Source organism: Channa argus, chromosome 20 (assembly GCF_033026475.1).
Source record: "Channa argus isolate prfri chromosome 20, Channa argus male v1.0, whole genome shotgun sequence".
NCBI lineage: Eukaryota > Metazoa > Chordata > Actinopteri > Anabantiformes > Channidae > Channa > Channa argus.
Window position 1 is genome coordinate 13,872,540 of NC_090216.1, and position 23,954 is coordinate 13,896,493.

General features: G+C 39.0%; 2 protein-coding genes across 4 annotated transcripts; one reads left to right on the forward strand and one right to left on the reverse strand.

Annotated features, from left to right (window-relative positions):
* Positions 1–2,604: 2,604 nt before the first annotated feature.
* On the forward strand, positions 2,605–8,928 carry foxl3 (forkhead box L3). Its single transcript, XM_067487802.1, has 3 exons — positions 2,605–2,908; positions 3,883–4,051; positions 4,269–8,928. The coding sequence occupies exons 1-3, from the start codon at positions 2,802–2,804 to the stop codon at positions 4,740–4,742; spliced, it is 750 nt and encodes a 249-aa protein (XP_067343903.1). The 5' UTR covers positions 2,605–2,801; the 3' UTR covers positions 4,743–8,928.
* A 1,433-nt stretch (positions 8,929–10,361) lies between these two features.
* Positions 10,362–23,665, reverse strand: tom1l2 (target of myb1 like 2 membrane trafficking protein). 3 transcript variants are annotated; one of them, XM_067487520.1, is made up of 15 exons: positions 23,513–23,665; positions 23,018–23,102; positions 22,236–22,314; positions 21,805–21,954; positions 20,750–20,884; positions 20,476–20,622; positions 19,322–19,438; positions 19,071–19,204; positions 18,878–18,929; positions 16,404–16,524; positions 15,461–15,587; positions 15,233–15,302; positions 13,679–13,738; positions 12,856–12,892; positions 10,362–12,727 (listed from the first exon to the last, which is right to left on the reverse strand). In XM_067487520.1, the coding sequence occupies exons 1-15, from the start codon at positions 23,562–23,564 to the stop codon at positions 12,579–12,581; spliced, it is 1,515 nt and encodes a 504-aa protein (XP_067343621.1). In that variant the 5' UTR covers positions 23,565–23,665; the 3' UTR covers positions 10,362–12,578. The 3 variants fall into 3 exon arrangements, with proteins under 3 accessions (XP_067343621.1, XP_067343620.1, XP_067343623.1); XM_067487519.1 differs by having other exon boundaries at positions 16,356–16,524; XM_067487522.1 differs by lacking the exon at positions 13,679–13,738 and having other exon boundaries at positions 16,356–16,524.
* Between the last annotated feature and the right edge of the window lie 289 nt (positions 23,666–23,954).

Sequence of the window (23,954 nt, forward strand, 5' to 3'; positions counted from 1 at the left end):
AAAACAAAACAAAACAAAATCTGCAGCCAGGTAGTAGCCAGTGTGACAAGTGGTTTGGTGTGTCTGAGTCATTAATGGCTCTGCCCCATGCAGACTGCTGTGTGCACAGTGTTTAATGGGAAATTAGGGCCGATAGGGTACACTGACAGTGAACCAATCACTGGAGGCGTGAGGGGGTGGGGGTCAAAAGGGACCAAACAGTAAATTTTGCTCTGTGTAATCTAAACTTCCCCTCAGGTTTTAAAACCCACAAAACTCAGAAAAAAATATCTAAAGGACATGACCCCACTGGTGCTGCTAGTCTGCATGGTTCCACCCACCCTCATGGGATTTAGTTGACCTGTACTTCAAAACCCCAGTGTTATGTGTAAAGAGAACAAGAACAAAATCAAGAGATACAGAGACCAGTGATGTAGAGGCCGAGTGGTTTTAATGCTTCAAGCTTTGTATGAAGCCTCTGAACCTGCTCCTACAATTGAGCTGAGAAATTGAATGTGTGTATATTCAATATTGCATGGATCTTTCTGCAGTACTGATATGGCACCTATAAGCTTCTCCTGCGCCAGTGGGGCCACACACAGAGGCCTGACAGACCTCAGGCTGTTTTCCCGGCCTCTGTCGCCTCACGGGAGACCTGCAACTGGCCCATTAAGAGCCCTTCAATATACACATCCCCCTATTTTATAGACACGGAAACAATTTATGGCCATTATAGAACATTATAGATAGCATCTACAAAACTTCCCGTTGTTGACTAAATGTCTGCCAGAATGGACACACACTGAAACACACACACACACGCATGCACACACCCCAACCAGTTAACAGAGAAAAAAGAAATCAAAGATGCAAAGGATTTTTGTTTGTTAGTTTGGAGTTAGCTGTTTTAAGTGCAGTTAGAGAGATTAGGCTATAAAAAGTAGCAAAATAAAACATGAAGGCAGCCTTAGAGCCAAGCAGACCACCCAGAATCCAGCTGGAAGAGGAGGAGGGGAGGAGCAGCTTGTCCAGCACACTTGCCCCGGGTTTGGATAACCAGGCTCCCACAGTGATGAATTTTAGAGCAGCCCAGTCAAAGTTAGACGGCACTCCGTTGATTTGACATGTTAAACTCTACGGGTTCCAGTCTGCCTGTGAAAACAGGTGGTCTGCACTTTGATAAGTCCAAGTAATCTCAGTATGGGGTCATTAAAGAGATTTTGTAAGACTCAACTTAACTGTTTAGGCCAAATTTAGGACCCAAACCCAAGAGAAAGGGAGAAATGTCTTAATGAAATACATTTGAAAAGAATTAACTGGAACATTTCCACAATAAAAAGATCCCAAATCCGATTACTGAACTGTACAGTTTAGTAGGTAAAGGGATTTACCTTGACCCCATTCTGTGAATAAAGCAGATTATAACCTTTTTTGGGCTCCTAACTATACAAATGTGTACAGTAATAACTCGCTGGAGTCCCCATTTAGGCCCAAGACTCTGCTCAATGATGCATTTAAATCAGGATTATCTGCAGCACCGTCTTAAACAAGCATTAAGTAAATTCAAAGCCAAATTAGTTGGTGTAAAGTTGTGAAATGAAAGGGTCAGTTTTATCAGATTTTATGTTCAGTTCCACAGACCGTGTGTACAGTCAAGGTCAAGGTCTGTTTGGCAGTATGATACATACTACATGAAGTTGTATAAAGATTTCCCAGGCTCCTGCATAACATGTGATTAAAAGCCTCTAGTGACATCACTTAAGTCATTGTTTTCACAACCTGAAGACTACAATTTTGAAAATGAAAATGAAAATAAAGCACAAATCAGGGGGGTGGATTTATAAAGAAGCAATCAGACCAGACCTCTGTAACCTGCTACTCATCTCTGCTTGAGTCTAGCTCATTGGCTACTAACACGCCAGGCTTTGCTAAGGACGAAGAAAGTCTGGGAATTAAAACAACAAAATATCTCTAGTTCTGCTGCATGGATCTTGATCCTTTTACCATAAAGTAAAAAATAAACCTTATTAGTACCATTAATACTAATAAGGTGTGGTTGTAGCATTATGATATAACTGGGTTCTCAAGGCACCATATTTAGACTGAAGAGGATACTTGAATAAATAGAGAAACATTTCTAAACAAGTCCAGTCGACACGATTCAATCTTCGGATAACCAAACCTGGATGAATGAGAATCTTCACCGACATGGCTTTAATGAATTTAGGTGGTAACTGCAAAGTATAGAGAAGGGACTGCAATATTTAAGGATATAATTTAGCATCCAGAGAATTTTTCTTTCAGAATGATCATTATCACAATATAAACCTGAACTAATGAAGAGAAATGTTGAGATGGAGGTTTACATAGAGGTTTTGAATCATTTCTTGCCCCTTTAAGATGTGGAAACAAGTTCTTTTCCAAAATGAATAACAGCCTCCTTTTACTTCTTTGACTGAAATTAGTCCTGACAAGCTCTGTGGTGCTAAAAAGTTTGCCTTCACTGCCACCACTAAAATAAATAAAATCTTTTTTAAAAAAATGTAGAGTTTAAATATAAAATGAAGTGCCAAGACACTAGCTGTGCTTAAAGGGCCCAGAGAGGTGGTCCTGAATGTTTGTAACTACAGCCGTTTCTGGAGAGCAGCTGGGACGAGGAGGGAAAAGGGGGGCTGCAGGGGCAGCCGTCACCAGCAGAGCTTAGAGTGTCAGCTGGCTGAGCAGAGCAGCAGGACAGGGTGTTGCTGCTGGGCTTCAGCCAGGACAGTCAGAACAGCCGGACAGTTTGGACCATCACACGTCTGAGCCCTCAAGGTGTAGCTATGTTTGATAACTCTCACTACCCCTTCAACTGCTTTAACTACGATGGAGATGGCTACCCTTCTTCTAGCACTGACGAAGAGAAGAAAATCTGTCGACCTGCGTACAGGTAAGGACTGTTTGAAATTTAGTTTTTAACATTTTTCTAACATTTTTTTAGCATCTTATATCAGTTTAACTATTATTGCTGACAAATGGATTTCATAGACCTTAGGAACACAAGAAGAAACTCTTTCTGTATATCCCTGACAATTTCTCTATTTTTAACTTTTTATTTTTATTTTTGTTTTTTTTTATCATGTCACAAAATCTTGAAAAAAAGAACAAAACAAAACAAAACATACAAATTTTCCAAAACAACCTTGTCCAGTTTTACTAGTACTACTTTCTTTCTCACGTTAAACTTTCAACATTTTGGAAAATCAGTAAATTATTTCAGAAATATTATTAATCATCACATTTCTTTTGGCTTTTATCATTTTCTTTCAGACATGTAGATAATTTGTGCAAATCTGTGTAATTTCTTTTTTATTTCCGTGCGTTTTGACTTAATCAACAGCCTACTGTAGTTCAAATGTATATTTAAATCATACAAAATACAAATAAACTTACAGCTCAAAAACATTTAATAACCTTAATATTTATTGACTTGTCTTCATTTTATGAGAATTGTTTATAAAATATTTCTAACTGATGGTGGGAGTAGTACACTACAGAAAATAAGTTTTGTTAAAATCCCAGCTCTAAAACATAGTATATATTATATATTTATTATCTGCTCTCTGAGCGGTGTTGGCTATGGTTTTTACACAGTACCCACACTAACAGGTCCATTTAGATCTTGTGTCATAACATGTATTACAGTCTACTGTTTGTGGTAGTTGCTTGTTTATGGCAAAGACATGTTCTAAATATGGTCAGAGTAAAAGAAAGATTTTAAAATGATAGCAGCACCAGGGTCTGTTGTATCCTGAACAGCAGAGAGCTAGAACAGTGAGTTAACAAGTCAAAAACTATAGGAAAAAAGATTTGATCATGTTTTATCATTTATGCCTCTTATTTATCTTGTCACATGTGTATCAGCTACATCGCTCTGATAGCCATGGCTATCCAGCAGAGCCCAGAGCAGCGGGTCACGCTGTCGGGCATCTACGAGTTCATCATGAAGAGATTTCCTTACTACAGATCGAACCAGCGAGCCTGGCAGAACTCCATCAGACACAACCTGTCTCTGAACAGCTGCTTCATCAAGGTAAAGACATGAGGGAACCGAATGCTGGAAAAGCTGGGAGACTGTATCATTTTAAGTTGGCATTTACGTGCTATTGTGCCTCGGAAAAGGAATTTAACCTGATGACTTTTACTTCCTAATCAGGTCCCTTTTTATGTGGATGAGAAGTTCTTTGTTTCTTCCCACAGTCATGATGTTGTTAACATCATTATTATGTGTTTTTCTACTTCTCCCCCAGGTTCCTCGGACAGAGGGCAACGAGAAGGGAAAGGGAAACTTCTGGACTTTTGCCACCGGCTGTGAATCTATGCTCGACCTGTTTGAGAATGGCAACTTTCGGCGTCGCAGAAGAAGGAGGAACATCAAAATTGGTGTCCGTGATTCAGGAGAGACACCTTTTCATCCTCTGGAGAGCCACAATAATCAGCACATAGCCAAAGCTCGCCGCCCTGAGCCCGAATCCACCCTCTGCCCTTTGAACCCTGTGAGACCAAGGCCAGGACCCCAGCAGAGCCATCTCATCCCTACTCCCACCCAGCCCGGAAAACCAGAGTCAGAGATCAAGTTTAGCATTGACTACATCCTATCCACCCCAGATCCCCCCCTGCCTGGGTTCAGATCTTCCCATGGGCCAGTACAAATAGCGCCTACAGGAGCCCCCATACACGTTCTGGAGCCCCAACATCTGAACTTGCACTTCTGGACTCTGTGAAGGAAAGACAGAAAAGACTTCATTCATTAGCACTTGTGTCCAAACCTGGGGAGTATACCAACATCCAAAGACAAGAGAAGTTCCACAGAAGGAGTTATACTGACTTAAAAATGTAAAGGAGGAACAAAAAAACAGAGGTACAGTATTGTTTGATGGATTTTAGATGGTAACAGTGAAAAAGAAAAACATCATGCCGTTGGTGAATTAATCCAAATGGCAAAAACAGCACAGTAAAGTATTCATATTGTCAACTGTTTGTGCAGTGTCTAGTGCTGACATAGACTAAGTTTACTGTATTCTCTCTATATATGTACACACGAGCTGTGATGTGAGTAAAATGTTTAAAAATTGATTTTAATTTGGTGGATTCACTGGATAAACATGAGCTCAGACATTAAGAGGTAATAACGCAACTCCATATTTATTTTAATTATCAGTCAGTGTGGTCCTATAATTTTTCCATGTTTCCTTTCTTGTTAGGAATCTGTCTGTCACACGAATTTCAGCATTACAATCCATTAGTCTTTACATTTTTAAACGATCTGAATCTAATTACCAAAAAAAAAAATCTGAGAGAATCTTGTCACAAAAAAGTGGTCTGACTGTTAGATTTTTTTAAGCAAACAGTTTTTATCTGAATATTTATTGCCATGCGTTTATAAAGTGATATATCAATCAGTAGTATTTAATTATGATGTTTTTACCTGCTTATAACTTGTCTCCATTTGCCAGCAAAGGTCTTTTTGAGGGTCAAGGTTTTTAACTTGTCACAGCAGAAAATTAATAATTAAATGATGTAATCAATGATGGCTGAATACCGTTTAGCTGCTCACTTTCAGGGTCCTAGTATGTCCTAGGATGTCGGCTTAGTTTAGCCTTAAGTGTGTTAATCCCACACAGTATTCATGACAAAATGACTGTGTATAATATTTATGTATGAAATAAATCTCAGTAATTCTCAACAATTCCCAGATTACACCAAAGGTTGGAGCGACGTACACCACAAACCGCTTTGATGCATCTTTAGAATGTACAAGCAACCTTCACGCTACATACAGGAGAGAAGTAGAAAAGAGAAGTAGAACAGCAGCAAAACGGTGGTGAGCAGCATCTCTGCTGCTGCATCTCTGCTGCATCTTTAAACAAAATACGTCATGCCTCCCAATTGGCAACACATCTGTACAAATCAGCAAATGTTAACACATAAACACACAGAATAATGGGAAACTCCTTCATACCTGCTAAACATGAGCGTTTTGTCATTGTGACCATGCTAATGTTAGCATTTGACTTGAGAAACTGCAAAAATTTTGAGAAATGGATACCAGATTGAAAACGGTCCCATTCCTATGAAAGCTGCTCAGTGGCTCATACTGTTCACTAGAAAAAATAAATCCTCATTCTTTTGGATTCCAACTTGTAAAATTGCTTGAATGACCCTTACGCTTTCATATGTTCAAAAAGTTTAAACACACTTCTATTGGTCGGTTATACATCATTAGAAAAATTTCTACTTTGGCTGCTGTGACAAGTCAAATGTTGGCTGTTTTCCGACTGCATTCTGAATTGAGTCGGTCCAGACCCACCTCCTGCCTGCATTTTATGAATATTTTCACTGACCTTTTCAAGTCTTGATTGACTGACACTTAAATCCTAAACCAATCACTCCTTATTTTAACACGTCGTATTCACGCACTTAAAAAGAGGCCTAACGAAACAGAGGTCTGGCTTTGTTTGTGCCTGTACAAGGGAGATCAATCATGGTGTGTTCCTGTGCTGGTGAAGGGACATTTTTCAGTTTAACCTTTATATTATGTCTTGACTACATCAGAGGAGGGTTTCAACACACTTAACATGAGTGGCATTTAATATAGCATAACACTTGCAAGGTGAGGCCGAGATGTGACCCTATTTAAATACAGGGGCCTCAACAGCAGCACCTCCCCCCAACAAGCACACACACATACGGTCACACACGCCAACAAACCCCTGACGCAATTATAATTAACACACCTTATGCCTCCTTTGCAAATGCCCCTCATCGATCTGTGGGTTTTTAACATTCATATGTGAACTGCCCCCCAGCAAACATCTGCCGCCGCACAAACGTTTATGGATCAGCAAGTTTCCATTAACAAAGTTGTTGATGTTGAATAGCAGAGCTCCTGCTGCCATGATGCCGCGGATATATTTGGGTAAATTAACTTAGCATAAAGTGCTTGGAGGCTACGGGGTCTTTTGAGGCAGCTAAAGAGAAAGCAAGGCACCAGTCAGGCTCGAAAAGTCAATGCACATATTATGTTGTCAGTGAATATGTTAAACTGTAGCTACTGGCACAGTGTCCCAATGAATGGCCTCTATTAAATGACTGTAAATTCACCTGTTCATCTGTCGTTTCAAGTGATCCTTCCAGCATCTTCACACTCTTGTTTATAATTACATACATACAAAATGATATTTCTCATTTAAAGGAGTGTGAACACTGACACTTCATTATGTGCATACTGCCAGGTAGAATGAGCGGCTCACGGCAAGAAATGGGAATCGCAGGTGGAAGAAATTGGGAAACTATTGATCTGCAACATTATTATAAAGTAAATCATAAACACAAATAGGTCATTTAATCCTGAGCGCTTGTTTAGGCATTGGATTTCATTCAGGTTGTGGTGAAGACAACAGGTATTAAGGTATTGTTTGGTTGGGTACATATCTGTTTTGTGTATTTCATCTGTACGTTGTTTCTTTGAGCTGTGTTTAGGAGACAGTGACAAAGTAAGGGGCTACATTGGAAATACACCGTTATGTTAATGCTATGAATTACCGGCTAATTATGAACAGCGAAACAGCCTGAGGGCTATGACATACACACATCACTGCCTTTTGCCATTTTGGAGCATGAGTTGCTGCAGGTAAAGCCTATGTGCAGCTTTAGTCTGGAATATGATATTATCCTTAAATGGCTTCCAGTGGGTGTATATCAGTAATAAGAAGATTAACACAGCACATCAATCAACGCAGTTTGGGAGAACTGACCGAAGGATGGAATACATCAGACAGAGTCACGAGAACGGTTTTCTTAGAGAAAATGGAAAATCTGCAATTTTATAAAAGAGCTTCAAATGAAAATAGAAGGTTTAAATTTGTCAAATCAAATGACATATTTGTTCAGATTAGTTCAGACTTTCAGGTGTTAAAAATGATAAATGATAAATGAACAAAAAACTAGATTTCCTGAAACACCCTGGTATCCAAACTGCAATAAAAGTACAAAAACAAACCTCTGCTCCCAAATGATGATTTAAAAGCTTTAATTTAGTCAAAAATATTGACACAGAATAGTTTTGAGCTCAGTGGTTCTACGTCAGGATGGATTGAGGAAAAAGCTGATTGCTTTACACTTGGTACTCTTTAAAGATACTGCACAGGAAGTAAGAATGCTGCAAACTATAAGATTGACTTCATGATTTTGATTTAGAAAACAAACTGTTGTTGAGGACATCCACAAAGCACTTCAGGGTTCAGTGTTTTGACCAAAGACACCTTGACATGTGACCAACAGGAGCCAGAGATCGAACCAGTAACCCTGCAGTTTGTGGATAACCTGCTCAATCAACAATGTCAGTGTCAGAGGCTTTGTAATAAGAAGTACATCAAGATCATAACAGAAATTTTAATGTAACTCCATATTAGGATAATTAAAAGAGTGGGTGTAATTTCGTGCTTTTTGTGTTTGCACCAGGAGGAAATTGCTGTACATATATGTTGGGGTGATTCCTTACAAGAGGTGTGGTGGTACTGACTGAAAATAAACTACAGTACACAAGCTGCAATGACATGATTCAGTAATGTGTCACCTAATAGGGTTTGGATAACAATGACACAGAGAAACAAGGGGCATCAGGTTCAACTGTTGTTTTGGGACTTTTCATAAGACTATCAACAGAAATATGAAATGTGGAAAAAGGTAACATACTGTATATTTTGAAAGAAATGCCGCTACTTAAACACATTAAATACAACACTCATAAAGTAAGACATACACAAGTAAGTCTTTTCCATTGGGAGTGCTACATACGTACAACTGTACAGGCCATTTATAGGAGGTCTTCAAATGTCCAGATGTTGTTAAGATGCGTAATCATGTAAACTGACATTATCTGTGAAACATCCCAGAGGAAAACATCAAACAACATCAATAAAAAATCTTCTAAATCACACATATCAGGAATGGTGTTGAGCTTATTAGATGGTTGCTCGTGGCATTATGACAAATCCGTTTTATAATAATAGATTGTAGTTTGGATATACAGTATAGATGCTCACTGTTGAGTTGTGCTAAGACCGAGTTCTGTGTTGCAAAGCAGATCCATTGCACTGTGTTAGCAAAACATGCAATGCAACGACAATGCACCACAGCTCTGGCCAATATGTTCACTCATGTTTATTAGATTTGATTGACCCAGAGGTTGGTGGATAGATTTCTTTTGCTTTTGACAGTATTTTGTGTGTTGTTTCAAGTTTTTAGTCACCAATTCTGTTTTCGCTCATTTTGACCTCTGACACGTCATCAGGCTCAGTCCAACCACCAGGGTGTGCTACCTTACAGCTTGTGGCTAGGACTCACAAACAGGAGGGTTGTGTGTGTTGTGTCTGTGGTGCAGATCCTGACAAAATGTGCATCCTCCATATTTCTCTCGACCAGTGAGACTCAATCAACTTTTGAGCAATTCAGCAGCTCCTTAGACTCAGGCCTCTGCAACAGATATTAGGATTTTAGGACTAATATGATGCTTGACAGAATATAATATTTTTAAGGCTCTATTAGTATTCATTTGATTTATAGCTGGGTCATAAGCTCAGATTCCATAAATTTAAGTGTAACATCAAAAATCACTCTGGACACATACATAGCACCACTAGTTGCTGCCATTATAAAATGTAGGAGAAGCATGAAATACATAAAAACGAAAAAGAGCACAATATTTCAGCCACTTGCAAAACATGGTTTGTTGTTTACCGCCAAATTTAAAATTCACTATTGCTAATATTTTTCATCTATGCTAACACTCTAAAAAACACCCAAGATAAGTTGAATTTAAATCAAGTGATCAGACCTGATTGATAAAAATCTGTTTACCTGTGAAAGAGATTCCACCACTATTGTGAAAAGGTTTATCAACATGTTAAGTCTCATTTAAAACTGCACGTTCAGTCAAGCAGGATCCTGTGCACTGGTGTATTCCAGTCTACTGCCTGACAGACACACCCCTCTTTCTTTTTCACCGGGAAAACGCTGCAGTGAATGAGGCAGAATTTGAGAGGCCACACTGAAGGATAAGGCGATTCCAGACGACCAATCGGGAAGCCCCTGATGTGGGGCCCAAAGCCTTCCAGAGAGAGGCGGGTTCCGGGGGGGTTGGAGGACCAAGGTAAATGAAAAGGGTTTACCAGAGGTCAGTTGCAGCTATTACCATCTGAGGAGGGATCCAGGATGGAAGGTGCCAGGCAGAGGGACTGGAGTATAGCAGAACATGAGATGAAGCAAATAGCAGCTCCATGCTGCAGGAAATAGTTCATTCTTACTAAAACAATTAAATAAACACAAGAAAGCAGATCACACACTGCTAATGTTTTATTAGAGTTCATGCATCAGTCAAACAACACAAAGAAATGAGAGAGGAGGCAACTCAGGAAAAGTAGCAGTCACACAGCACAGCTTCCCTTATCAGGATCTCTTTTCAAATTATCCAGTGCCATACAAAGAAACATTCTATTCCTTTGCAAAGCAGGTCGCTAACGAACCACTGACAGAGCTCACAGTGAAATAAACCAGGGCGGTATCACACAGGATAATAACAACATGTATTCCTTTAAAACCACTTTTGGAAGCTTATTTTTATTTTTTTCAATCAACTGAGATAAAATGTTTCCGAGTTACAGAACGGCGGACAAACACACACACAAAACACATTAGTTTAACACTAAAAACAAGGAAACATTAAAAGGAAAGGAAACTTCCCTTTCACAATGTGCAACATTGATGCTTTGTCAGTGTTATTTATGTTTATTTTGTCATCTACTTGTCAGTCCATAAAATTATGATTGACTGAAACGATTAAAAAAAATATGTATCCTTAAAGAAAAAGGTAAGTGAGAAAACAGGTTTGATTCCCTGTTACAGCTACAAATCAGTGATGATCTGCTCTTATGAAGCACGTCCATGTACTGTGCGGACACATTCAACCAACAAGTACTGTATACCAACTAATCCAATAAACAACCAATAAGATACAACAGCCAGCAGCAATGTATAAAAATTAAAATCTAAACCTAAACAAAAGCCAAAAACACACCCAGGTATGACTACTTCTCCTTCTGTCCTGACATAGTTCATTTCCCCATTTTCTTTTTGTACAATAAAATGATTTAAAATACCGATTTGAAATAAAAAAAAAAAAAAGAAAAAAGAAAATTGTGCTGAATAAATTATTTCATCTGCTCATATATTTCCCAAACTCACTAATTACATATGCTTAAGTGTTAGCTGATTTACAGTACGATTTGAAAAAGGTAGCGCGGCTGTCAAAGTGCACACTTGTCTCAAGCTTGTTGTGACTGTGTTACATGTTGCATTTGTTATTGTCAAAGAGTAAAATGTCTTATTTGTAGCACTACGTCTGCAGCAAGCTCATTTCTGAAAACAAATGTCATGTTGAAAGGTCAGACCTTTTAAGATGTCAGCATGAAGGAATAAAGCCGAAATGCACAAACAATGTGCAAACAGCATGAGGTGTGATATTGAATTATCATTACTGGATATAAAGCTGTGAATTTTTTGCAGCCTGTGATTCAACAGCCCAATTATTTAGAATTACCTTCAAAATTCAGAAGAGGTCACACATTTGGTCATCTAAACTACATGTTAGATCTGAATCATAACGGATCGTTTCCAACCCCAACACACCAGTGACATGTGTTTCTTCATACCAGTAAGTGACTGGGATTCTGTTAAAAAAAAGACATTTCCACACTCTGTCAACACATTAAATGACACAAAAATATCTTTGTATCCAAAGATGACTTCAGCATAAAGATGATTACATACAGCTCTATAAGTTATCAGACAAAGTGAGGTACATCACTTATGTCAGAGCAGCTGGAAAACATAAACCCCCCTCAAAAACCCATTGTGAAAAAAAATCTACATTAAATCAACATCTTTCATCTCCACTGTAGCTTAAATATACACACTACAAATAAATTTATCATTTACAGATTTACAACCCAGACTGATTGGTGTTTATATCGGACCCATTGCCCGATATAAAGACCAAAGTGATAACCATGTAGTTATTCTCAGGGATTCTCCTTCTTAGGACAATTTGACAATAACAACCAGTGTTTCTGTTGGGGGTTCTGTAATAGCTGTACTATTAATGACAAAACTTAGACTTTTATTTGGGGGGGGACTCTAAATGTAATGATGAAGATGGGCTGCAACATGAAGCTCTGCAGTCCACAACAGGTGGAGGGAGAATCTCCACACACAAAAAAATAAGCAAGCTGATTCATTATCTCTGATGCTGATAATCATGTTGGGGGATCCATCGTCTGGTGGCATCTGAAAACAGGCCTTTTTTTCTAGGTTTCCCTTTCTAGTGAGAAATAACAAACAGCATGAATAACTCCCTTTTCACGCAGATGAAATGTAAAATTTGCTGTAGTGAAGCAAAACAGAAGTGGATGTGTTTCAGTGTAAGGTCAGTCTGTCCTCAGGTGATGCTGCTCAGCTGATTGGGCCTCATGCTTGAGGACCAGAGGTCAAACGTGGAGGGTTTACATGGCAAACAAGGGGTCCTCCGGCCTGTCTGGCTTCTTGCGGCTGGGGGTTCCTTGCGGTGCACCTGGGTTGCCACTGGGCGGAGTTGGTAGGCTGGGGGCCATCTCTGCAGCTTTGGCCCTTTCCTCAAGGAACTTGTCAAACTCTGGAAATATTAGAGCAAAACGACGGGAATTTGAGAGGAGAGGTAGTGAAAATATGGGTGAAAACACGACAAAAAAAAAAATCTACTGCCGAAGGAAAGATTAGAGAAAAAAAGAGAGACTGCCCTACCTTCACTAGTCACACCCTCCTCCTCTTCATCTCCTTTCTGTAGAAGTAAAACAACAACATCAGAAGTGGAAGTTGACTCTTCAAGGCTTTACTCACTGCAAACCACCACAAACCAAAAAGAAAAACTGCCCCAAACCACTAATTCAAACAAAAAAAAAAACACCCAAAAAACACCCACACTTTTGTCCAGTTGTTAACTGTTTCAACACTCAGTCCTTTTATTACTATACAAGGAGCCACTTACCTGACATCAAAACATTTCATTGATTCATTTACATAAAACTCTGAAAAAACAAATCCACCTGTTGCCTCCAACCAAAAACAGCTGGATATTACCACCCAATAATGTAACACAATCCCACAAATGTATTTAAAATGAGCATGATGCTCTGGTCTGGTAATGCTAATACCAAACTAGCAACAATTTAGCTTCAGCTAGATGTCCTATATATGTATATTAAACCTGTTTCACTACTTATCTGTGTGTGATGATATTTATTTGTATGCTCCCTGTTAAAGCTCAGGGTAGAGTTTTCACAGGTATGTTTTTATACTAGACTAAATACTTTTCTTTATATTAAAACCTCATGCTCATTTCACAAATTCATTTCAAACCCATATCACACGGTTAGTGAACCTCGATGTTAAAATGTGATCAAAGAGTAAGGAAATGTGATGAGAAATGTGTTACTTCCTGGATTCAACCATTTAATAAAGAAAAGATGATGGAACACAGCAGAGTGAAATTAAAAATAAATAAATAAATAAAAAGAGGAGGAGGAGCAAGAACTGCAGGCAGAAATAAAAATCATGATGGGCTCACCACATCTGTACACAGCCACTCCTCTATGTCATCCATGACAGAGGACTGACCGCAGACACTCTAGGGGGCAGCGTCAAGACCGCCACAGGTGGCCGGAATACACGGAAGGGTAAAAAAATAAAAAATAATAAAATCCCACCCCAAAGACAACAGAAAATGTGATTTAAATTAACTTCAATGAAAAATCAGATGCAACTTATGCAAAAATAAAGCAGTGGAATGGAAATGAATGTTTGTAGGTGATGTGGCAAATTATACACATATGAGCCAGGTCTGAGGGAGAATCCAGTCACACAGACACAAATTCTGCACACCGCAGCCTGCAGATTAAGCTGGGAATGCCATGCAATGCTGGTGGAGATGAATACAGCAAGCAATCATCATCATATCTGACAGCACAGCGGGATGTTAACAGCAGCATTCAGTGACCACAAGCTGACAGTTTACTGTAATTACCACACTGTAATTATACAGAAAGGTAGATTTAGAAAACGACCCCTTTAGACATCATGATGTCACAGTGGCTGATGAAGTATTTAGCACTTCAGTACACAGAAAACTGTTTTGACAAGACAAAATCTGTGTCAGTCATTTTTAGTATAGCATGAAGAATAACTGCTAAGAACAGGTGCCACCACTTTAGATGCTTAATGCCAAAGCAGGGCATCTTAAGTACAAAACTAAAAAGTTAGTTATAAATATAAAGAGAACATCTGAAATCAGAAGAAACCCAGAATGGCTGCTTGTTTACTGCCTTGTTGCTAGCATTGCTTCTCAGCCCCATCTTCTGCATCTCCTATCACCTAGTATTTCCTTAGTTCTCTCTCAGCCCCCATCACAGCAAACCACCTCTTAGTACCATTGTTCAACAATACTCTGATTTTTTTTAAATATTTACAAGTACAAACCATTGTAAAATAAAATAATGAACTATAGCCATATGCTCCAGTGTGATCACAAAGGAACTGATAGAGGTTAAAAGGTGGCTGTATCTGACAAGGCATTTCTAAATACATTCCTTTTTGATTGAGGCTTTCGGCTCAACACTAGTGTATATGTTCTGGGCTCGTCGTAATCTGTCGATTCGTTAGACAACCATTTTTCAAACTGTGTCTTATGTACTGAAAAAAAAATCTTTGAACTAGACGTGATGATAACTCAGTTTGGAGTCATAGATCTTAAGATAAATAAAACTTCTAACTAAAACTACTTAATGTAATGTAACAGTATTTACCGGTCTGGTAGCGTGTATAGTTCCTACCCATGTAAACTGGCCACAAGACATAATCTCTCTGTCCTTTTAATTATTGTAATATTTTTGTCTAATGATTTTGTTAATTGGTACACTAAAATCATACTGTTAGAAAAAAAACCCCACTACATTTATTTACTAGCGTAGTCCTATCCAGCAGCACCAGTTCAAGCATATAAGATTTGCAGATACAGCCTGCCGCACAGCCCAGATACACATACATATACACACAAAATGCCCTATAGAGTGACAGAAAAGTATAGACCACACTAGACATAATAGCCTGTGTCACTGAGACTTACCGCTCCTGCAGTTGGCTGTGGGACATCCAGAGTTGGAGGAAGGCTGCCAGTAGTATTCTGTGCTGTAGTACTGAGAGATAAAACAAACACGGGACAGTTACCCACTGCTGAAAACAAATATGGTTTATGTTTTCCCTGATTTGAACAGCCAACCTTAGTCTTCGTTTAATTAAAACACATAGCTGTGGTGCCCTGAAATAAATGTAGAGTAGAATAATGAATCTTTACATCTTGGGTGGCTCAGACACGGCTCCTGTTCTGGTTTGAGCGAACACGTCAAAGTCGTCCTGGGCAGGTTGAGGCTTACAGCTGGATAGGGAGCTCAAAGTACTGCTCACGCTGTCTGCACCCATGTCTGTGGAGAAAAATCCACCTGGCGGTCAAGTTATCCGTAAGCATATAACCGAATTCCCCTGTTCAAACTACAAAACCAACTAGCAGTACACATCCTTTACTACAGAGGCTTTGCTACAGTTTAAAAAGTTGTAGGTACAGTCCATCATAAAGACAAAAAACAGAACTATGTAGATCACAAATATATCTTCAGTCAACCCTGTAAAAGTAATTGCCCTGACCACTGTTTGCTATGGTTCGCTACGCTCGCCGTTACAAGTGAACAGATGGACTTATTTCACACAGGACATGGCTGCTTTACTACTGTCAACACCTCTGTTTTGCTGAAAGCTGCCACCTTAAACAGTCATTGGTCTTAAATTTTAAGTTGATAGAGTAATGATACATAGCATGAATTTATTGGAATTAATGTTACATGAATAAATAAAATACCTGTTGATGTTAACACATTCTGCACTTGCAATTTCTTCCAAAGTTTAAAGGATTCAGAAAGAAAATAAACAATTTAGCATTATAGCTAAGCTACACACACACTGAGGGGTCTTGTTTTATTTGCTTATTAATAACTATAATCTGGATGGTGCTGCCTAACATAGCATCTGAGGTGTTAAGCAGAAGAATTGTTAAAGTGGTGACATTGATGTTAAGTTAAATAGGATGCAAATACATTTTTATGAACAAACACAATAACTGTAAAAAAGAGAAATTGCATTTCAGGGGCCAATATTGCAAATAAGAAAACAGATCAATGTCCATAAAAGATTCATACCAAGACCAGCCAGGCGAGAGGCCAAGGTGGCTGGGGAGGAGGGTCTACCTGGTGGGGCTGTCATAGTGGCAGGTAGGCTGGTTGGGCCTGCGCTCGGCGTGTTGCTGACCACTGCTGGGGACCCTGGGCCGAGGTCTATGAGGTTGTCCTCTGTAGCCTCACTCAGCACCTGGTGAAGAGGATATGATAACACTGTAGCTCTTTTTTTCATGTAAAACTAGTAAGAGAGATTCAAGGCCTCTGGATCATGAGGAGGAAAACAACCCCTTTCCTTTAGTGGTAGGCTAGGTAAAAGCGAGTAATCAGAAAACAGCTCATTAACCAAGTTTGAAAAAAGAAAACCCCACCAACGCATGGTGCACAATGAGAAGAAAAAGGTTTGGAAAACCTGCTGGTTGGCTTCAGGAGAGCATGGAAATGTCTGTGTCTGAGTATAGCAGGAAATTAGGTAACAGTTTCTTAAGGGGTTCCAAAAATACTGTTTTAAGTTAAAAAAAATTATATGTTTAGCTTTCCACAATATTAGCCAAACTTGTCATACATTTTTTATCCGTGTTTACATATGAAGTGCTGGTTATCAACAAAGACAATATCCCCTTAAGAAGCAAGAAATACAGCAGGAAGAGGGAGGAGGACTGGATATTTGGGCTCTGGAGGAGCTGCTCTTTCAAGATCATTTTGCAAATCTCAAACCATGACCGTTGAAAGAATGAAAAATCAACATGACAGTTATTCAAGGGGCACATTTATTCCAGTGCCATCTTAAACTTGTGCCACCTTCAGTCTACCTCCATGTTTATCAAATCACTGGCTGTTGGGGCTGCATAGACATAACATGCTATATGGGGTGAAAGACACTGGCGGACCCATATTATTTAGCCATGTTTCAACAGTTGCTGTGGGGTGACACCGATCACTTAGGGACAATATTTTCATACTTGCCTGTCTCAGCTAGCCACAGAAACAGAAGAACACAAAAGAACAGAAGGAAAGAGACAGTGAATACCATTAACATGCCTGTGTAGACACAAAATGCAATGGCATGGATACTATGGAAGATAGATCATGCTTAATAAACTAGAAACCCAACAATGACATGAAAAAAAGACAGATTTGTTTTATGCATGTCATGAAAGTTCTGTTGTTTTTTTTTTTCTGGTCCATTTAAATTTTGGTATATAATTGAGACTAGAATTACTGAACTGGGATTGTATAACTCTATGAACCAGTCAAGTTGCAGTTTACATGCATGTGTGTCCAGACTCATATTCTAACCAAGTGGTCGCTTGTGCAAGATATAAGGCCTTGGCCACCACTTGGGCTCATTTCTGAGATACAGCACTGGTGACAATGTGATAGATTTGAGTTCACGGTGATTTAAAACAATATCCTTTAAATCATTCCTAAGATATTGTGTTCAAAAGAAGTGACTGACAGGAGTTGATGACGACCTTGATAATCAACCGTTTGCCTCCAAAATCATATCAGTTCATCCTTGCTACCTGTTGGACATTTGTACAGTACCATGTTTGAAAAACTTCTGTTAATGAAGTCCAAGTTAATGTTTGTGCCAAATTGAAATAGTTCCCTTGAGACATTCTCGAGATATTGCATTTACAAGAATAGAACAGAGCTACAGACAGACAGATGAACACAACCTGAAACACGACGCCTCTGTGTCAGTAGAAAAATATAAATCACTATACAGGATGAATGGTATAATTAGGTAGTGACAACAGAAGCAGAGAAAACTTTACTAGCAGCAGCTGCAGGCCTTCGATGTTCCCGTAAACAGCCACATATTGTCAGTCACGATTTTGATATTGTATTGCAAACTTAAAAAATAATTCAAGACCTAGCAAGAAAGGAATGGATGCCAACAGCTTCAACAAAAATTAATAAATAGAGACTCATTACAAGTCATGGTCATCTGTTTGATGACTATTAAACATAGGATTACAGCAGTCAATCTGGACTGCAAGCACTGTAAACTAAGCTTCCAATACTGTCAGGACTTAAGCACCATTTTGGACCACACCACTGGGCTTGTTCCAAAGCTGGGACTGGACTGCTGGTATTTCATTATGACACGGATAACACAAGTGAACCTCTAAATACACCCAGTTCAATTCCAGTATATTCTAAAATATTATTGCTTTTCTTTGGATTGTACTGTCACACCCAGTTTTTTCCTTGACTGTAAGGACTTAAATACATGAGACCTTATATTATTTTGTTTCAGATTTCAAACAACATCATGAAAAAAAAATTATAAATTTCATTTTAAGATGAAATTAAATACATGTTTTGTTGGCTTTCCATTTAATTAATTAGGTTTTTATAAGACAACTACTCTTGAAAGACATTGTACATCCTGACTGATAAGCTAAACCAAAAGGTGGGAACGTCAAAAGACGAGAGGGGAAAACCCACACCCACGCTCAACACATGCACGCACACTTCAGGTAATCCAGGAAGTGTAACATTGGGAATTTCATCACCTGAGGTCATTGCTGACTTACCCCATTGTTAACACTCTGAGCTGAGGACCTCCCAGATCTGAATCTCTCATACCTGAGGCAAAGATAGAGTGACATGAGATAATTTAATCCAAATGCAACCAAATAAATGCAAATATGGCTTGCTGTGGATGTGTGCAGTTTTCAGATTTACAAACGATGATATTTGTATGTGTATCTGACAATGCTGTCTAACCTTTCATAGCGAAGAAAAATGTTGTTGAGATCATCGTTAACATGGAGAAGCTCCTCAGTCACTGCCTCATTAGAAACACATGAGATGAGCTCCACTAATCTCTGCTGCATGGCTCTACAAGTCCTGTTTAGCTCCTAGGCAGATGCAGAAACACACAGACACGCACAAACAATGATCTCACGTAATTGTTTTCTTAATGCTTTGTACAGAAAGACAGGCAAGCAGAGGCCCAGAAGCAAATGTTTCCTTGCCTGTAGCAACTCATAGTCTGAAGTATCTTCCTGTCCAGGGACCATTTCAGTCAACATCTCTGACATCACTTTAGTGTTTCCACGAACAATGTCCAACTCACTGCGCAGCCGACAAATCTGGGTAACACAGGTAAATCATTTAGTAGTTACTTTATTATTATGCATGTTCTATTCATATTTTTCTGTTTGGTAAAATCAGTTCAAAGAGTATACAATATTGATTGTGAGAAATTCTATATCAACCTGAATAAGCTGCAACATATTACTGATATGTAACACACAAATCATGCACTGTAGCTAGCGTGTAACTGAGAAGCTGAATAACTAAATTAACAATTTGTTTAAAATGAGGGGTAAATAATAGCATGCTTAAATAGTGCATACATTGTTGAAATAATTAGCTTAAAGTAAGGGAAAAATGTTGCTAAAAATAATGAATATGGTTCAAATAGTTGAAAGTAATATAAAATAATAGTTAAAATACTGATGTGGTTAAAACAGCTTAAGGTAACAGCCAGCTGAACAATTGGTGATGGATAGATTAAACTATTAGCTAAAAGTGATGCATGAGTAGTTAAACCCTCCAGTTTATGCCATTCCAAATGGTAGTAGTTTCTTTAACTACACATAATCAGCTGTCCTGTTACCTGCGTTGATTTGGAGAGTTAGTTGCGCACGTTGTCAGAAAGTAGGCGTACACAAAATGCTACTTCACACTTTGCTGATCTCAAAATTAACCTCTTCCTGTGTTTCCATGGCTTCACTTTATGTTGTGATAAAGAGGAAACTGATGATCAAGAAATGCTGTTGTTAGTTATTAGTTACAAACTATGCATGAAGTGCGTTGCCTATGGCACAGATTACACTGTCGTTGTCTAGGCCGTACAAGGACCCACAGTATATATGGGTCCTGACAGGTCTGAGGCAGTACTTGAAAATCTAAAATTAAGACTGACTCGAGACATTTTCACACCAAACATGTTTGCAGGAATGTATTCAAGCTCAGCAGTATTTGGACACGTGCAGACAATCTGACAACTTAATTTTGATTTTCACTTGCCAGTTACACCGGAAAACACAGGAGTCAGTCCTTTTGTATTGGAAATGCAAGTTGGGGTGAGTAGTAAACCAACTGATTTGGATTTCAGTAATACCTGTTCTGGTGTAGGATTGATAGATCCAGAGGTATGAAGGTTTGGTTCCTCAGGGCTGGTGTAGGCTGGTGGAACAGCATGCGGTGTGGGTGGAGTAGTGGTACTGAATTTATGTAGGGTGGAGTCGCCCTCTGGAGCAGATGCAGGCTACAACCAAGAGAATATAGAATGATAACATACATAAAAACATTCATACATAAAAAATGCGACAAATATATTGGTAAAATAACAATAATAAGACTCGTAAAAAGCTGCTTAGTATGATGCCTCCTACCCGCTGAGGTGTGTGTATAGGTGACAGGGTCTCCAGGTCTGACATAGGGAACTCAATACCTTTCCTCTTTAGCTCCTCATAGACTTGAACCACACCTGTAAGATCTGGACTGCTCCTAAATGCATCAGCCCATGCCTGGAGAAGTAAAAAAAAAAAAAAGGAAAGACTGACAGCAAACAAAGCAGGGGAAGACTTCCATTGTCTGATCATTTGTGTTTGTCTACCTTGAATACATTCCGTCATTCCGTTTAGACTAATTTTGGTCCAAATCCCACAGTCACACAACATCCCTTTCACTTTGGTTAAAGTGAGACGGAAATCAAAATGCCAATGCAAAACCATATATGAAAAACCAAAGAATTAAATTAACATTTTAACAGCTCCAGGGCACAAACATGAACACCTGTGAAAAGAAGCAGGTGGTAAGCGAGCTGCACAGCACATCTACAGTCTGTTACACAACTTAATCTGAAAGAAATGTCACCAACAACCTAGTTGTTGTGTAAAGGGAGTGCGGCTGAATAATTTTTCCCAGTCAATCCAGCTGACCCTCTTTTCACAGGCATGTTTGTCTAATGACTAAACAAACTCACTCACCATACAGTACTAAATAACCCTCCATGAATACATGCTGTATCTATAGTCACATGGTGTCCCTGATGGAAATAAGAGCGGCTCACATGAGACTTTCAGGGCTACCCGAGATGCAACACGTAACTAGAGCTGCTCCTGGCTGAAGCCCTGGAGACACTGTACTTTACCTGAGGAAGTGTTTGGGGATAACAGGTTACCCCACAGGAGTACTGCAAAGCATGCACACAGCTGAACACTTACTGTAACAAGCATGCACACTGCAAACATCACCTCACCTCTTGTTAAATAACTCAGAGGAAATTTCTCTCACACTAATGCACAGCATTATCGACAAAAACATATAAGAGCGTGTCAAAATGTCATGGAAATAGCTGATTATGCTTTATGAGGTCCACTGACAAATTATAATAAACAAGGCAACAAACTTACACTACGAGCAAGTAACTGTACTGTTATCTTACCTGAATCAGAGCGAGTACTTTGTCTTGAACAATGGAGGGTGGGTTATTTTTGGGGGAGATAATTTTAACAAGGACGCCATCAACAAAGTCTCTGCTAGTGACTAAAGCATGAAAACGATGGCCGCAGTTCTTCACGCATGTCTCCAGGACCTGGTAGATGCAGAGAAGAAATTGCTTACAGCAGAGACTAAAGCGTAGTATCAAATCTGTGAATCAAATGCTATGAGCATAAAATGGACATGATACATTGGGTCACTAATTTCCATTGAATCACTGATTAACAGAAAAAAAATATTTATACAAGTGACACATTATTTCACTTGTAACTTACAGTGTTTGTCACTTTAGGAGAACTAGGCCACACAATAACAATTTTTATTACAGCAACTTATTAATATGCTGCAGCTTTCTTCCTGCCCACTTTCACTCACCGTTAAAGTCAACATCACTTCCCTGTAGTTCCTGTTTCCGTTCAGCCTCTTCTTCACCGCTCTAATGGCATCTTTTGGCCTGCAGACAAATGCACACACACATACAAACACAAGTTTAAGGACACACAAGAACAGTGTAGCACACATTTTGCATGCCTTTTAAATGGCCCGGTATCAAACACAATTAGCATAAACACAATGGCTTTAAAGGGCATTTTAATGGGATTGACAGCTTGTTAGTAAAATTGGAATGCTTAATAATCAGACATAGAGTTGTGTCAATGGTTACGCGACTTTTCACAATCTAATGATTGACATTGTGACCGGTCTATTATGAGGTATTAATAATTAACTTTTAAGGTGACAAATTTTAACAGATAATGTCAGCATCACAGTGGTAGCTGTATGACATCCCTAAGATTCCTCAAAGACAAAAATGCACCACAGTCAGATTTCCTTTCATGGAGTGCTGATATAGACTGTCAACAAACCAGTTTACAACCCACTGATCAAACAAGATCTGGACTTCACACACCAGCTTAAACATACAGTACAAGGTTAATGGAACAGAAAGTCTTGCATAAATCTACCTTACACGCTCATAGCTAGGTTTATCCTTATACAATAAATAGGAAAAGACTAAAAGGAGTATCTTGCTGCAAAATGCACTTTTATAGATTTTAGATTTGATAGCAACAGGGCCGACAGGATTAAAATGTTGCATATTGAAAAGTTAATCAGTAACATTTATGAATATTAACTTATTTTTCCATTGTACTCACCCATCCTCTGTTTCATTGATGATGTCACATATTTCCATGTTAAGGGTCCAGTCTTCACTTTGCAAGGAGCCATCAGTAGCTCTCTCTGCAATACGCGTAAAGAGTATGAAGAGGTTAAGAACATAAATTAGTAAGGCGTCTCTGTAAAACAGGACACACCAAACGCATGACGACTGATAAGTAGCTATCACCAGCCTTTGCATAGTCATCGTTAAAGGTAACTAATTGTATTCGTCACAGCTTTTAGGACTGAACTTGAATTTGACATTGCTGGAAAACAGACCTTTAATTTGTTAAGCGGTAATGTTAGCAGAATGACCGTAGACTAGTTAGCTAGGCGGCTAACAGTCCCTTTTCCAGCTGTAGAGAACTCATTCAGGGAAGGTTAGCACGCTAAACCTAAGACCGTAAATGACTCGCACTAAACGGATACATTTAAAGGGCATTTTACTCTATCTGCGTGCTGTTTCTTTTCCTTAAGATCTTGTTACATACCAACGCAATGTCCAACTGGGGTACTATAAGGATTTCCCAAAAGAAACTCCATCTTGCTCGACAACAAACAAGTCAGTCCATGGGATGATGATGATGATGATCCTTGAGAAAACGTCGGGCAAATCCCGCCCACAGCGCTACGCGATTGGCGAAGAATTCCTGACATTTCACGTGATTGGACCTTTGGAACAGCCATCATGAGAGTTGGGCGATTGTAAATAAAAGATAAAAGGCACAAAGGTTGCGTCAATAAAACTAAAATGACTATTTTATGACCGTGGTTCTCATTCTGACAATAGGTAACACTGTTCCCACAATGAGCTGATAACAGACATGTAAAATGTTTTGAATTCCTTGAATTTCTTTCAAACACGTTGCTAATATTTTTGCTTAACAAATGGAAACAGCCCTAAGTCAAGTAGTGTCATTCCGTTAACGAGTT